This window comes from Ambystoma mexicanum, chromosome 2p (genome assembly GCF_040938575.1).
Source record: "Ambystoma mexicanum isolate Mex_15411 chromosome 2p, UKY_AmexF1_1, whole genome shotgun sequence".
Classification (NCBI taxonomy): Eukaryota; Metazoa; Chordata; class Amphibia; order Caudata; family Ambystomatidae; genus Ambystoma; species Ambystoma mexicanum.
In genome coordinates, this window is record NC_090923.1 from 523,986,210 (window position 1) to 524,001,867 (window position 15,658).

At 45.3% G+C, this 15,658-nt stretch overlaps 1 protein-coding gene across 5 annotated transcripts in view; it reads right to left on the reverse strand.

The window, feature by feature from the left end:
- RAF1 (Raf-1 proto-oncogene, serine/threonine kinase) overlaps window positions 1–15,658 on the reverse strand; it is a 1,232,906-nt gene that overhangs the window by 967,215 nt on the left and 250,033 nt on the right. For all 5 annotated transcript variants that reach the window (XM_069643941.1, XM_069643943.1, XM_069643946.1 and 2 more), the window contains exon 2: window positions 3,768–4,000. In XM_069643941.1, coding sequence (XP_069500042.1) covers window positions 3,768–3,974 — 207 coding nt within the window. In that variant the 5' untranslated portion in view covers window positions 3,975–4,000. The remainder of the gene's footprint in view (window positions 1–3,767; window positions 4,001–15,658) is intronic.

A 15,658-nucleotide genomic window follows, 5' to 3' on the forward strand; every position in this document is an offset into this window, starting at 1 on the left:
CCTTGATCTGGTACTTCAAGAAATATGGCATTCCGGTCCCCTCGGGCAGTGTCTCAACCGGAGCACAAAATATAAGGAATGGATCACTGGAAGTCTGGCACGTGACCCAAGAGAAGAAACAAACCTGGATAAACTACTTAATAAGATCTCCAGAAAACAAAAAAGCAGAAGTGCAAAAGAAAGAACAAGGCAGAGCAGAGATCCGATCTGAACCACGTTCCCAAAACAGCACCCTACAGAAGGGAAAAATTGCATCATTCCCATTTGCATCCATAAAGACATTTCTGGAGAAACAGATTGGGCAATATAACTTGAAACCCAGGATACTGATTCCAAAGCAACCGGACTGCAAAAAGGCATCCCCTTGCCGTAAGGAACGGCTACCAGGTGGACAAGTCCACCATCTCCAATGAACTACCCCTAAAGGAGTTCTTTTGGCTGCACTCTATGTTCCATACAAAAGTTCACATGTATGGCCATTTCATCCTAAAAAAGGATTCATGGATCGTTCTGCTTCTACCAGAGAAAAATAAAGGCGTTGGACCAAGGGGTTTAAGCAGTACTTGTTAAGACGGATTTCTGAACTCTGTCCTGGTGGCGCAGAAGTTCAGAAGGCCAACGTAATTACTTGGAACAGGGTAACCTCTGGACGAGCCAGACCAATCAAGGTAGCGATCGCGGCGGTCAAGACTAGGTCTCAAGAGGGGTGAGGGTGACTGAAAGCCCGCAATGAGCACACAAAGCAAGGACACTTATAAACTACTCCAAACAGTTGTTATATTAAAAATATATACACATTTATTTCAAGGCCTTTAAAACAATGACCTTAGCGAGAAAATCACAATATAACCAAAGTAAACCAACACATACCATACCAATACAATATATATACAAATACAACAAGTCTCAAGCGTTATCTGCGCGAAATGGGGAGTCCACCTAAAAGGGAAGGAAGACAGGCAGTGTGAAATAATGCTTAGACCCAGTTCGCCTTCAGCGGCACCTAACTAGATGGAAGTCCGAGCCCTGCGAAGAGTGGAGCCTTGTCCTCAAAAGTACCTGCACGCGCTGGTGCCAACGGGCAAAAGGAGAGTCTCTTCGAGGGAAATCAGGCAGTTCAGTTTAGTGCACAAAAGAAGAACAACAAGTTCCGCGACTCAAGCGCAGCCTCCACAGTGGGCAGAAGCAGAGCGCGAGTACGGAAAAGGGCGCTGTTTTGACACAGCGGGGAAAAGCAATGGGCTCCTGCAGGAGGGCGACCAGATCCTAGCTATGCTACTCACCGGTCCCCGATGCAAGCAGACCCAGGCTTCTCCGCGTCAGTTTCAGTCGCTGGCAGGTTCAGAAGAACAGGGAACGCCTCGTCGTCGTGTTGAGTAAAAAGACATCCCAATCGAAGAAACCCGCACAGTTTGTTACCCCAGCAGGGCAACGGAGCGGCCGTGTGTATCTGAGCCAAATGTACACTACTCACTTCAGACCTGGGAACGCCAAGTGTACGAAGCGTGTGAGAATGACAAGGACTCGAAATACTACACAACCTGGCGGCGGTTACAGACCAAGACTCCCGTGTAAGCTGGTCAGTCAGCTGGATGGCCCAGAGACGCTTCCGAAGGCTTACTGGCAGGAGATGGTGAAGATGCCGAGAATAGCTGTTCCCGCTATTCCAAGGGTCGAAGTATCAGTACAGGCCTTCTGGTTCGATCAAAGGTGAAAAGGGTTTCACAAGGCGACAGCAGTGCAGAGGAGAAGTCCTTCAGCGGGTCACCAGCGATTCCTCGGTCCAGCCTCTTGGTTGCAGGATACTTGGCTCCTGTATTCCTTCGTTCGTGAGAACTCAGGAGATCGACATGGTAGTGGTGTTTCCAGCCCCCTCTTATCCACGGTTCCCTTCGCGCCAAAACGGAGGGGACCCAATGGGAGATCCGCTCATCAACACTCACACCATTCGTGGACCAATCACGGACCACGGTGGTCCCAGGCATTCACACCAACCTAGACTCTCTGGCACCCAGGAAGTGTATTGGGACCAGACATCCCAGCCCACAACCTGGAGGCACACACAAGACATGTAGAAGCCCGCGAAAGCATCCGTGTTTCGCGGGAAAGTACATGCCTAAATAAGGAAGGCCCCGGGTCCGCTCGACCTGGGGAAGGTGAAGGGAGCAAGACGGTCAGCGGACAGGACAAAGGAGCCTCGTGGTCTGGCCATTTTGGGAGCCAGGCCACCATTTTGGGTTAAGCGCGGAAAACGCGCTTAGAACGCCAAAAGGAGCTCAAAACAGAAGAAACGATCGCTGCGACCATTGCCGTCCCTGAATCACTTGCACCGATCAGTTACAATCCTAAACGAGTATCTAGGGCCTGTAGAAGGCTAGAGACCCAAGAGAGCTGTAACTTAGCTTACAGTGCCCTCTTGTGTCATGTTGCACGAAAGCCGCAACATGATAAAAGAAACTACGGGAAACAGCGTTCCCCGGTACTGACTGTCTTAAGGGCATGTCAGTTTCCCCGTAAGAAAGGAGCGAAAGCCCAGAGGAGTGCGGCAGAAGGCTGCACTTCTCTGGCAAAGTCGAGAACAAGGTCAAAAATAACAGCAAAAAGTTTAGGGGTTGCCACATGGAAGGAAAATTACCTACAATTACGAAATCTTTCCTAACAGTACTGTCAGGAGTAAATGTGTATATGCGTTAGGTAGGTTATCATCACTGGAATGTTACGTAGCACTATCCTTGTTTAGTATAATAAAAGTGTACCCAATGCAACTATGTCACAGAACACAGGCAACTTTAAAATCCACCACAAATGTTTTTATCCCGAAGAATGTTATTGGGGAAATGTTGGTCATAGATGTAGCAGGTTAATTTACTTACTGAAATGGGAACAGTTAGGAGAATTAGGTTTAAAAAATAAAAGGACCGATTGTTAGCAATATGTATGAACATTATAGGCTTTTTAGCATGGGCTCCCTTAACAGATAACTGCGAACACGTTCCATGTTGCAAAAACATAAAATGCCCCTTTTAGGATTCAGCTGTTGACACGAACGCGAAGCCGGCACAGTGTGTTAAATTAGCCTAGGAGCAGCTGCGAGAAGTAAGGTAAAACCACGGGAGGAGATATTTTAGCTCAGAGTCAATGGCCTGTTATAATACTATATGAGTTGTAAATGTATAAAAGATGTGCCTCTCGTCAATGGGGGAGAGAGGGAGGGCGGGGGGGGACTCAGATGGTGGTTTGTAAACCATGCTGGGCACGCTGCAGCAGAATAAAACCTGTCCCTCTGAACTGTAAACCAACATTCTACTCTGGTGTTTCATTTTGCCTTAAAGTTATTTTCTGAACTCAGGAGAGAATACTAGAAGTATTCTCTCACAGTACAATATATTTATTTTCCATATGTGAACAAATATCTATGGTTCATTCATTCATTGCAGCGATAGGGGTATTTAAGTGGTGTATCTGGGAGGTACCAATGTGTTCATAACAAAGTAATCAGCTCTGCGTCCCCTTCATTACGCCAGAGCTCATTGGGCAAGATCATCTCTACATAACAGGTGGGCTAGCTCTACATACAATCAGTACACCAGTGGGGAGTTCTAGCTCCATAACCTACATTGGGAGTTTGCCATTCTTCTATTATACTGCAGTGACATTAGCTCGGTGTTCATTGGACCAAACATCCACTACATCAATGTATAACATTTAATGGCATTAACAAGTATACCAATGATTAGCATGCAACTGTGCGTTAGTTTTAAACCTACCACTGTGCGTTGCTTGTTTGGCAAGTTGACTCGGATTCTATTGCTGGTCTTGGCAGAGTCAGTGAGCTTGCCATCATCCGACGCTCTGCGTTGGTAGCCAAACTGCTGACCAATTGTTGGAGACATGCAATTGGGGCCATCAAAGACTGAATCCTTAAATCCAAATCCATTACTGAGAGTTTTCCAGGCTCCCTGAAAGTGCTCCATTGATAGCTTCTACCCAACTAAGAAATCTGTAAGAAACATGAAACTAATTAAAACATGTCCAAGAAAATCATTTTCACATGAGGTAGTCAATTAGAACATAGCAAAGTATATTTTATTTGCCCTACATGTCCGCCCTACATGTCCTTACAAATTACTACAAAGGGATTTCATAATCTAAACATACTAAGTCGACTCCACACAGACTAGTTTCCTTTAAGGATGTACAGCCATATCATTTATGATCACTATGAAAATTAACCCTCGATTAAGAAAAAACAGTCTGTGTGCCAAAGACGCATGTTAAATATTAACATGTTAACTACAAACAATGTTGCCTACAGTATCTTCCAAAGGAGCAGAGATTGGCTACACTCATTTCAGCGCACACATGCCTCTGGTTTATAACGCATGAAAGGTCATGGAATTGCTTTCAAATGTCTCAACAACAATACCACATGGACAGTAACTAAAATTAAAAGATTTAGGTGAAGTTGAGAATTTAATCAACACAAACGTGGTCAAGCAATGCAATGCCTCCCTTGGGGTGGTCAGGATGACGGTGCTATTGTTCCAAGGAAAGAGCAAAACGATTTGGGGGAATAGCAATAACACAACCACTAGATGTAACTGACAGATCAGGATATTGTACAAATTATGGGTACACGTTGAGTGCCAAGAAGTGTGTAAGACGAAAAGCCCTAGGGGAAAAGACAACATACTGTTCAGTTACAAGGCTTTTATACTGCACCAAAACTCCAACATTGTGGTCTGGGAGTGTCTGGATGTTGCCATATTGTGCCCCCGCTCGGAGTATCCAGACTTTAGCGTGCAGAGAAAAAGGAGCAGGGTGAAGATAAAGGAATGGGAAAACGTGCAAAAGCCACAGGTATATGGATGGCGTGTTGTAGCAGGGAATGGAAATGTGTGTGATCGCTTGGTTGTGTGCATATCATTTAGGGGGACCAACGATCTGGACTGCAGAAAGCACAGCAAATTGACTTCTCTGTGTTAAGACAGTTTGAAAGAGCAACGATTTCTGATGTATGATTGGCTAGAGAGATGTGCTCGAGCCACCCAGTTAAATTGTGGTGGCTTTTGATCTAGGATTACCTCAAAATGTTTCCCTTGGTGCCAACTACAGAATAGAAAATCAGGAACAGCCAACCTTAGAGGCTAGTGTGGCAGAGTAAAGAATAGACTTGTGTGAAAGGTGAACGTAGTTGGAAAAAATAGGGAGGGATGAGCTGCTGTGTACAGGCTAACATTTCAACACATGTTGCGAGCCTGGCACGTTTAATAGTGAGAAGCTCTCTGGATCAGAAATATGCAATCATTAAAGCCCCGTAAAAATCAGACAACTTTAAGCCTTTTGATTCACAGGATTTTCAGCCTAAAAGCCAAAACAATGTTTACAAATGGTACACTACAAAGTGTCTCCTGTTTATCAAGTTGCATACATATAGAAAGATGCATCAGCACACACATTGTCTGCAATACAATCCACATGCACATGCATTCACCTCTCTAACAACCCACTCAAGTTCAATGACATTGTTTACACAATACCGCGTACACTCACCATCCAATGTTCCAGTTAACTGTTTTGAAGAGGAAGGCACAACATTTCAAGCCGAAAAATGTGGAATGCCTGTGATGTTTTTTGCAGTCAAAATACTTAATGACAAATATTTGTGTAAATGATCTCCACGGGGAAAAAGCCAATTGTTAGGTAAAGGGAACTGGACGAATTATCAGGCCTTCTGGTTTTTTTTTTATGCCTTCTGTTTTAAAGCTATCAGTATAATGGAAGACCAAGCGGCAATGGCTTTGCAAAAGTATAATCTGGTTACAGGAAATAGTGGGAGGATTTTGGGGGTGGTCAAGTAAAATAAAAAGACCATCAGCATGCTTAAGAATACTTCAGATGCAATTAGTAGAGCACTCCACAATTTGAAGTGATATTTTTAATAGTATGCAATCTATAGATGCCTCCTTTTGCGGTTTTACAATGTTTAGGTTTTTGCAATTAAGGTCTTTAAAGGGCTTGACAATCATTATGTTGACGTTTGGTATATCTGCGTGAAAGCACAGGAGTGCCTGTTAGACATGCCTGTGATATGCACCAACATCAATGTTGAGGCTTTAGGAGGGTGCTGTGTGATATCACTTTCAGAAAATTTGCATTCAGAAAGCAGAGTGCCAGGACATCTGCCCATTTTCCACAGTCGGGACCAAGTAGGGATGCACATCACAGACGGCTAAAGTTCAGAGAACAAGCAATTGACTTGGGTACCCATCCTAGGACCAAAGTCAATCCAACAGACTAAGTTTATTTCGGAATAATAAATTCCATAAAAACTCAGTGACATTATGATTATGATACACACACTAGACAATTTAAAACAGTAGTGAAAATATAAATGATTAATTAACATTTAAAATAGGGTGTAGCGTTTCTTGAATTGTAATGCCAGTCTCAAGCAAAACAGTATCGACCATCCAATTAGTGGAGTGTCAACCCTTAACAAATAACACAAAGCTGGGCAGCATTGACTAATACTCGCATATTCGCCTTTCTTAGTAACCCAATTTGGAAAAGGCTGGGCAAAAAAAAAGTAAAGACCCTCTACTGGCACATCACATAGTAAGCAATTATTACCTGCTAGCATACCTGGCCAGGAGGCAGTCATCCATCTGAGATGAATACAATTAAATCTTGTTCATTTAATTATACATCTTTCATATTGATAATTGGTCAAAGGCAAATACTGTTGGATAACGTTAGAATAAAGAATAATGAATCTACGGTTAAAAGGTTTCATTATTTCATTCCACTCAGGGATCCTGCACCAGAGTCATTCATTGTTCTTTAAAATAGCTCAAGGATAACTGGTCTATATCAGAAGGAGCCCTGCCATTTCACTGGATGCCGGATAACCAAGGCATCCCATGTAAGTAGATTAATCCAAATGCCAATAAAAGTGTGTGAGGGGAAATCTTCCAGCCTTTATCTCCATCTCGCATAGCGAGTACGGGGGTGCAACTGGGGAGACCCTTGGCACATTTGATTAAATCTAAGTCAAATTAATTCCCCCAATGAAAACCACCCTATTCATTTAAACTGAATTGTGTTGGGAACTGCCTGCCTCAATCCTTTCCATTAAATTGTGGGAGTTGGTGTGAAACTGTGTAGAGGAGGTCCCAGACATGGCCTGTACCCCTTCCCCTCATTTCGAGGTACCGGAAGCGTACTCGCCAAAGTATGTGACGTATGAAGAGCAAATGAACCTACAAAGAGCTGCACTGGGACTGTGCCCAGTATACATCAGAAGTTCCATACCGTTTGAAGCACCCATAACCAGACAACCCTGGGTAGCACGGTACCCTATCAGACAGCCATACCAGCCGATGATACGAAATGAGGAGTACCTACACACGGTCCACGAAGAGACCCCAAAAGCCTTAATGGAAGGCCAGTGGAAATGACACAAGGGCCTGAACAGATCCGTGAATGAACAAAAGCAGCTATCGAAGATAACCCGCCAGTGCGGGTAACTATGAAATTGAATGGAATAGGCACAGAGAGGAGACAATGTTACAACGTGAGGAAACAGTGTTACAAGACAAGATGGAAGCAACGGTCCTGTTAAACGTGAGTAAATAGGCTTGAAACGCAAGATGCTAAGAAATCAATACTGCCTGTAATGCTTAGTAGAAGATAGAGCGGCAAGCGCCAACCATATTTCTACCTCAATAAGGCACATTGCACAAGTGTGACTCCATTTTGTAAAAGCAGAAAGGTACCCAGGCGGCCAGAGGCCTGACATGCCAAGTTCTGAAACCCAGAGAAAGGCAAGAAAAGGAGCAGAATCAAAACTCAACAAAGAGCAGCTCATGCCTAGGAAATCAAGGTCAACCAGAGAAGGGGAGGAGAGCGTCAGCTCACAAGACTCCAACTTCAGAGCATACCAGCCTGCCTCATGAAGGTCAAGTTAAGGGGGGGCCCATGCAGGTGGCTAGGCCGACACAGAATTAAATGCACCGAAAGCTGGGAACTCAGCAGATTCATGGTGAACTAACAGGTGACCAGCCAGGCGCGAAGAAGTACCATCGCCCGATGTCATCCAGGACCCGAGGATGCCATAACTTTTCCCGATAGAGACTACAGATTCGAGGCCATCCTTAGCCAACTAATTGACACGTCGCCCTAAAACACTGATTGATGGAAGGGAAGCAGGGTGAAACGTGGGACACCAGGCACAGGGGTGTCCATTCTGCATGCTGCTAATTAAAAGTGGAAATTTATGTCTAGGGGTGTAACCTGCCCAATCACAATGGACCAAGTTATCTGGAGTCCTATAAATATTGTAACCAATAGGACTTCGGAGTTGTAGTGACGTCTATCACGCGTGATGTAGAGGGATGGGCGTAGACGCCCCCCCGATAAGAGTTATCTAATCTGCATGCCCTATTATCAGATACAGATATAACACCTATACTTAAGTTACCTTTCCTAACCAATTATATTGCATTGTGATTTTTGTAAAGTTAGATGTCAGTAATGACGATTTTTGCCTATAAGTAGTGCTGTCCGCACTACAGCCGATTCCCGTTTGTTTCCCTGTTTGATGTACTTGGTAGCGTGAGGATGGTTTTGGCCATCGATTATTGATTATCGATTCTGCCGTCAGTTTAAAGGTGTCTTATAACTATCAAAGTAACTTCAGGCCTTCAGTAAAATCATGAGTAGACAAAATCTCCCCGTGGACAATGATAGAGTAATAATTCAAAAATCTGCAGTGGGTCTGAAGGAACCCGCCTTTCCAAGCATAACCCTTCTCATTCCCACGGGCAGCGGATCGGACGAAAATCTTAAAAGCAGGAAGAGGAAGGGGCGGTGATCCCGAAGCTCCGGAGAGGAAAAGATGCGACCGGTGAGTAAAACAACAGACTCGTTACTTTGGCAAATGTCGTGTAGGCATTAGAGTAAGTCAGGGAAAGGTAACGGAGGGTGTTGGAGAAAAAAATAAAATAGTTAGAAGTAGAGAAGACTGTATATATATATAGGGGGTAATGACTCGAGCATAAGAAATAACATGTAAAGAATATCAGGGGGGCACCTGAAATAAAACGTAAAGAATATCAGGGGGGCACCTGAAGTAAAATGTAAGGAATACCAGGGGGGCACCTGAAGTAAAATGTAAAGATTCGCCTTGTTCCTGCGCTTTAAAGAGTGGTCAGAAGGAACGTGAACCCAGAGCCCATGGTGGGAGGACAATTTAGGCTACGGTGAAGATTAAAGACGTCACAAAGGGGTTTGTTCACATCCCATTGTGGGGTATTGATTAGAAGGCAGGTATATGTGTGACCAGCTGGCGTCCGTCTAGTCTGTCAAGCGTCTGTCATTTATGTCCTGTGTATGTTAAATGTGAAATTACAGTATTGATAATTGAATGAAATGCATTTTGGCTTTACGCGATTTCATAACTAAGAGGGAATCGCCACTGAATTGATGAGTTTTGAGTAAATGGTTGGTATAAAATTTGCCAGGAACAGATTGGATTGGAGCTTGCGTATTTGGTGCTCGCTCATACTATTGAAGGGTCATAGAATTGTATAATCAATGTGGTGACGAAAGAAGGAATGGAGGAAGTTACCCCACTTGCGCATTTATGCAAGCAACTGCCCAAGCATGCAATAAAATTGAAGAAATATAGCCAGGAGTGGGTTAAGGGTACCGCTAATAAGATGTTTATGCCGTGGTCCCAGAACGGGTCACTTTCTAAGGCTGCTTTACAGCACATAACCACCTTCCTACACGCCACATATACTGGCAAGAAGCTTAGAGAAACGTCTTGCTGTTCTTGAGTTGTGGAAACATTTTGAAGAAACGAAGTTGGAAGAACCACCCTCAGATTGGAGATTACATTTATGTACAGAGGGGGGTGAGATGCCTACCGCGCCACCTGCCCCGCCTGAGCCAGTAATTTAAGGGAGTAAGTCAGAGGGTATTTACCCGCTAAGAGAACTTAAGGCAGCTATGGGGTACAGCAACCCGACATAGGAGTCGCCTACATACAGTAGTGACGACATCAAAGAAAAGGAGCAGGAAAGTAATCTTGCCTCCGTAGTCCCGAGGGACAAGGAGAGACACAGCGACGAAGGAAAGGATCAGACACAGAATAGAACATCTCTCGAGAAAGAGGGGAAAAAAGCAGAAAGGGGACGATGAGTTAACATTCGCAAAGGACGAATGGATGGGAGGGCAGATACTATTGAAATTAGATTGAAAAGGAAGTGATGACGTAAGGCCGATTGAACGGTCCGATGAGGCACAGAGAAAGGAAAAAGAGAAAGAAAAGGACATGAGAGACGAGAGGGTAAGAAAGAAGGATAGGTTGAGGCGAGAACAACTAAATCGCAAAGAGCAAGGAATACCGCTCAGTCGCACACAATACGCAGCCTACGAAAGGTACAAGCAGAACATGCTAAAGTTAGAGGAAGAAAGGAGAGTGCAAGAAAGGAAAGGAAAGAAGCGGGAAGACGAGGAAAGTAGAAGGGCAAAAGAACGGAGAAATGAACAGATGAGGGAAGTAGATAAGGCTAGAGAAGAAGCGAAAAGAAATAGATGAGGAAGCAGAACATAAGTGCAGACAGAGGGCACAAGGATCTAGAACATTTGCAACGGGAAGTTAAAAAACCCAACCTAGTTGTAGAATGGGAAGATATAGAAGAATTCTTTCCTGCAAGCGATGCAGTACCAGGTACACGCGGGACAAATATTGAAGATGACTTCGACACCAGAAGCATCAAGGAAACGATTGATAAAATCTATGACGAGATGGGGCTGGAACTAATTTCCCAAGGGGGAAGGGAGGATGAGCGCTTAGAGAGCACTCAGCTATACGACGCTGAAGATGTCATCCAAAGTAGTGGGAGCACGGGACTGTCCCTAGACAGGCTAGAGATTGGGCAGAACGAAGAAGATGCAAGAAGTTGCGTAAACTGGGAGTATTCAGAGTCTGACTCCGGTGGGGAAACAGAGGAAGTGCCATATGACGAAGGGAGACGGTGCGAAAAAATAAGCTTCCAATGCTGACCTCGGGAGCCGGAAAGTGGATACATGAATTAGAGAAAATGACGGGGGGGGGGGTTGTCACCCTAGCCATAGGTGACATTAAGGGGCTCCTAATTGCTATACTTGGTAAAAGAGCAGACATGTGGAAAGGGGTTGGCTACCCTTGGGTAACCATAACTGACACCTTTCATGATGGAGCGCCATTTAATGACTGTAGAGCAGCAGTGTGGAAAGCGCTGCGTACGCTATATCCAGACACGTCTGATATGGGAGCTATAATGACTCGAAAAATGAAAGGATCCGTTGCTTTATATCCAGAATTTTCAAGATGCGTGGGTGCTCCAAACACATGAAACTTGGACGAAATCCATCCCTGTATTCTACCATATATTGTGCCAAGGGTTACCAGAACCGGTGCAAAAACAGCTCAAGAAATTGGTAGGAATCGAAGCTAAACCATGGGCCGAAATACAGTTGACAATTGCACACTATTGTAGATTGTTGCAAGAAAATAATCGGAAAAAGGAGGCAACTCATAAGAGAGAGGAGGCGAAGCTAGTGCAAAGGAAACTGTCGAAGTATGTTCTCGAGGGAGCCATGCTCACCAGCTCAGCCGAGCCAAGTGCACAACATGTGACTAACTCATCACAGAATTATCAGGGTAACACAGGATTTTACCCAAGAGGAAGAGGTTTTTGAGGAAGAGGTTGATAAAATAATCAGGGAGGGTTTCGAGGTAAACAAGGAGGTTTTACAGAATGTTCAAGGTGGCTTCCAGAACGCACAGATGGGCAATCCAAGAACGCCAGATGGACAGATGGCCCGGAATGACTGGACACGTGGAGTGCATGTGCAGAAGTCATGGCATGTGGCAAAATAACCAAGGGATGGAGGCAAGCATGGTGAATCAACCTGCCATCCCCCAAAAGGGCGGTGCACAAAATTACACAGTGCAGCAGCAGGCTTGCAGCAAGGTGCACAGCAAGTGGTTCAACCACCGAACATGGGGAATATGCCACAAGGACAACCCCAGCAGGCACCGCCGCTGATGGCTCAGGGCAATAATCCCAGAGGGGGAATTAATCTTGGAAATGGGGGGAAACCCACAAGCGTACAGTGGACCGAACCTATATATAAAATAGGACAGCTCACGGGAGACTATGATGTGTTCTATCCTATCAGTGACACCGGACCCTAATAGGGAACCTAGGGTGAATGTCACCATAGGGGGTAAAGAATATTCCTTCTTAGTTGACACGGGTGCAACGCGTTCGTGCATACGAGAAGGCAAATTTTCCTTGTCCGGCGAGGCTATAGATACCCAGAGTTTCACTGGAGCTCATAGTAGAATTCGCTTCACAGATGCACTCCCAGTCTCAGTGGAAGAGCGCGAAATTAATGTGCCTCTATTATATTCATGCCAGACCCCAGTAAAAATTCTGGGTCGGGACCTGATGACTAAATTAAACATGACCATCTTGTTTATCGAGGATGGTATAGTATGCTCCACCCCAGGAATGCATTATTGAAACGTGTGTGAAATGATCAGAGCATACTCAGGACGTATAGCTATGAGAGCTATACCATTAGAACCAGAAGTCTTTGCATATGGCGTGCGGGTGCTCATGGTGGGATTGCCAGGCCTCGCTGACAAAACTATGAGAACCCCTGATGAGTTTCTAGTCAGACCAAGAATACCCATGCACGAAGAGGAGGGACAAGTATTTCCCTTAGTAATACAATCTGCCGCAGTGCGAGGAAAAGTGGTACTGGTTGAAGGATATGACGATGAAGGCAGACAATGGTGTACGATTATTGCCATTGAAGAAGGGTATCGAGTGACTGACATCACCGATGACGATCTGTTTGAAGAACACTCTGACCTAGAAGAGACAAGGGTGGAGGTGAGTCTCATATTTTGGGTCAACATGATCAAACAAGAGATGCCACAGAGAATGATGTTGGCACTGGTACGCCCAGAATACTTTGAGGACGACATGGCCCAAGTGCCTGCCGCAGTATGGACTACAGGGCCCTATGACGTAGTCTCCTGAAAGGGGCGGGTGAAGTGAAAAAAAGAGACCAGGAGCAATTTTACCACGAGCGCGACAATATCCCATGTCCAGAGAGGCAGATTAAGGAATCGCAAAGACAATCTCCGCCATGATGGAGCAGGGCATCCTAGTGACGTCAGAAGCACCTTGCAACACAGTGATTTACCCTGTCAAAAAATCAAAAGGGAGGGTCAAGGCGTTTAATCCAAGATTTACGTGCATTAAACGATATAGTTGAAGCCGAATTCCCTCTAGTCCCTAATCCATCCACAATTCTGTGCAACATACCCACTGAGGCAAAATATTTCACGGTGATCGATTTGAAAAATGCGTGCTTCTCAATCCCATTGCACCGTGACTCTCAAGACCTGACGTCATTTACTTTCAGACAAATGCGCCTGAAAAGTACGAGGTTGCCACAGGGGTACTGGGAGTCTCCATCCATTTTCAACAGAGTCCTGCAGATGGACCTAAGCAATATTGCGGTGGAAAGTGTTGTTTTGCAGTATGTAGATGACATTCTGATCTGCAGCACCACTGAAGAGCAATGCAGGTGCGACTCTGTCCAGCTATTGACTATACTGGCTGAGAAGTGATACAAAGTAGACAAGGATAAGTTGCAGTACTGCCAACAGGAGGTGTTGTACATAGGGCAACTGATCTCACATGAGGGGAAGAAGGTAACCCCAGAAAGGGCTGAAGCTATCATGAACACGGCCAAGCAGCGCACGATAAAACAAATGCAAAGCTTCTTAGGCCTGTGCAATTATGTCAGAGCATGGGTCTTTGACTACAGCTCGTATACCAAGCCCTTGCTACAGGCCCTTAAAAAGGCCCAGGCAACAAAAGAAGAAATTGAATGGAATTAAGCAATGGAGAAAGGGTTTACAGAACTCAAGGGGGCAATTTGTAAGGCCCCAGTTCTCGGGATTCCCAATTCTACTTGTTCTCACATACCAATGGCAATTTTATGATGGCAGTGCTCGCACAGAGAACCTCGCTGGGGTACAAGCCCCTAGCATATTACAGCGGGAGTCTGGACCCGGTCATGAAGGGCCACTTACCATGCGAACAAAACCTAGCTGCTGCTGCATTCGCCATCGAGAAGGCGTCATCCATTGTGATGGGGTGCTCCATGACATTGTATGTTGAGCATTCGCTGCTCGCCATATTAGAGAAGCCAAAGGGCACACTGACATCTCAAAGAGCATCCGCCTATGAGGTGGTTATCTCTAATCCATCGATCAAAATAGTGCGATGTAACACTGTAAACCCTGCTACGTTCATAGCTGAGCCAGTCACAGAGGGAGAACCTATACACGACTGTGCGAACTATGAGGAATTCTATGATGAACTCCCCAGGGTAAAAGAAAATGCCCTGGCAGGTGGAGAGATCGTCTTTATTGACGGGTCTTCGAGAATTGACCAAGAAGACAAACAAAGGTATACAGGCATGGCTGTGGTAAAGCACCTAGCGAACGGGGAGTTTCGAGTACTCGTTAGTGCACGAATACCATCTCACTATTCGGCACAGGCTGCATAACTATTGGCATTGATACTCGCCATTGAGAATCATGCAGACCAGGAAGTAACGATGTACAGTGATTCTGCCTAGGTGACGTCCACAATGCATGCTGGTCTAGCACGCTGGAAAAGGAGGGGCTACCTCCGAGCAGACGGCACGCCAGTGCAACACGCAGCCTTATTGGACAGACTGATAAAAGCACTACAGCTCCCAGTGGGCATAGCGGTCGTGAAATGCGCCCCCCATACCCACGGGACAGATTTCGTGTCTCGTGGAAATCATGAAGCAGACATGCAAGCCAAGCGCATTGGCATCCAAGAATGAAACAATCATGGACGTGGAGGTGGCACGTACCCATGAGCGAATGATGGTAGCGCATGCCACACCAGAAGCCTATAGTTATATGGGGCAGACCCAGCTAATGGAGCTCCAGGGGGAGGCACCACAGGAGGAGAAGAATTTATGGAAGCGTCAAGGGTGTTCCTTAAACCCCTCCGACGGGTTGCGGAGGCAAGACAGCACTGGTAAACCAGTAATGCCTGTCGCCCTCCTAAAGGTAGCACTAGAACAACTGCACTACCCCATCCACTTGACAAAAGAAAATCTTGCTGCAACACTCGCAGAAGACTGGTTCACGCCGAATTTAGCAGAGCATGTTGCATTTTTTATGGTGAACTGCATTATCTGCCAGCAATTCACTGCTGGGCACACATTAAATGTAGTGAGAGGAATCATTCCCAGACCAAACGGACCATTCCAGCACTTACATATCGACTACGTCGACATGATTCAAGTGTGAAATAGGTACAGGTATTTAATTGTGGTGGTGTGTCCATTCTCTAGATGGATAGAAGCAGGTCCCTGTACACACCCCGATGCTGCCTGTGCTGCTAAATTCCTGGTGAAAGAAGTGTTCCCTAGATGGGGGGTGGGTGCGAGGTAATGAGATCAGATAATGGGGCCCACTTTGTAAACTCAGTGTTCGAACAGATTAGTTCATTGCTTGGTATAAAGCACAAGTTCTCGT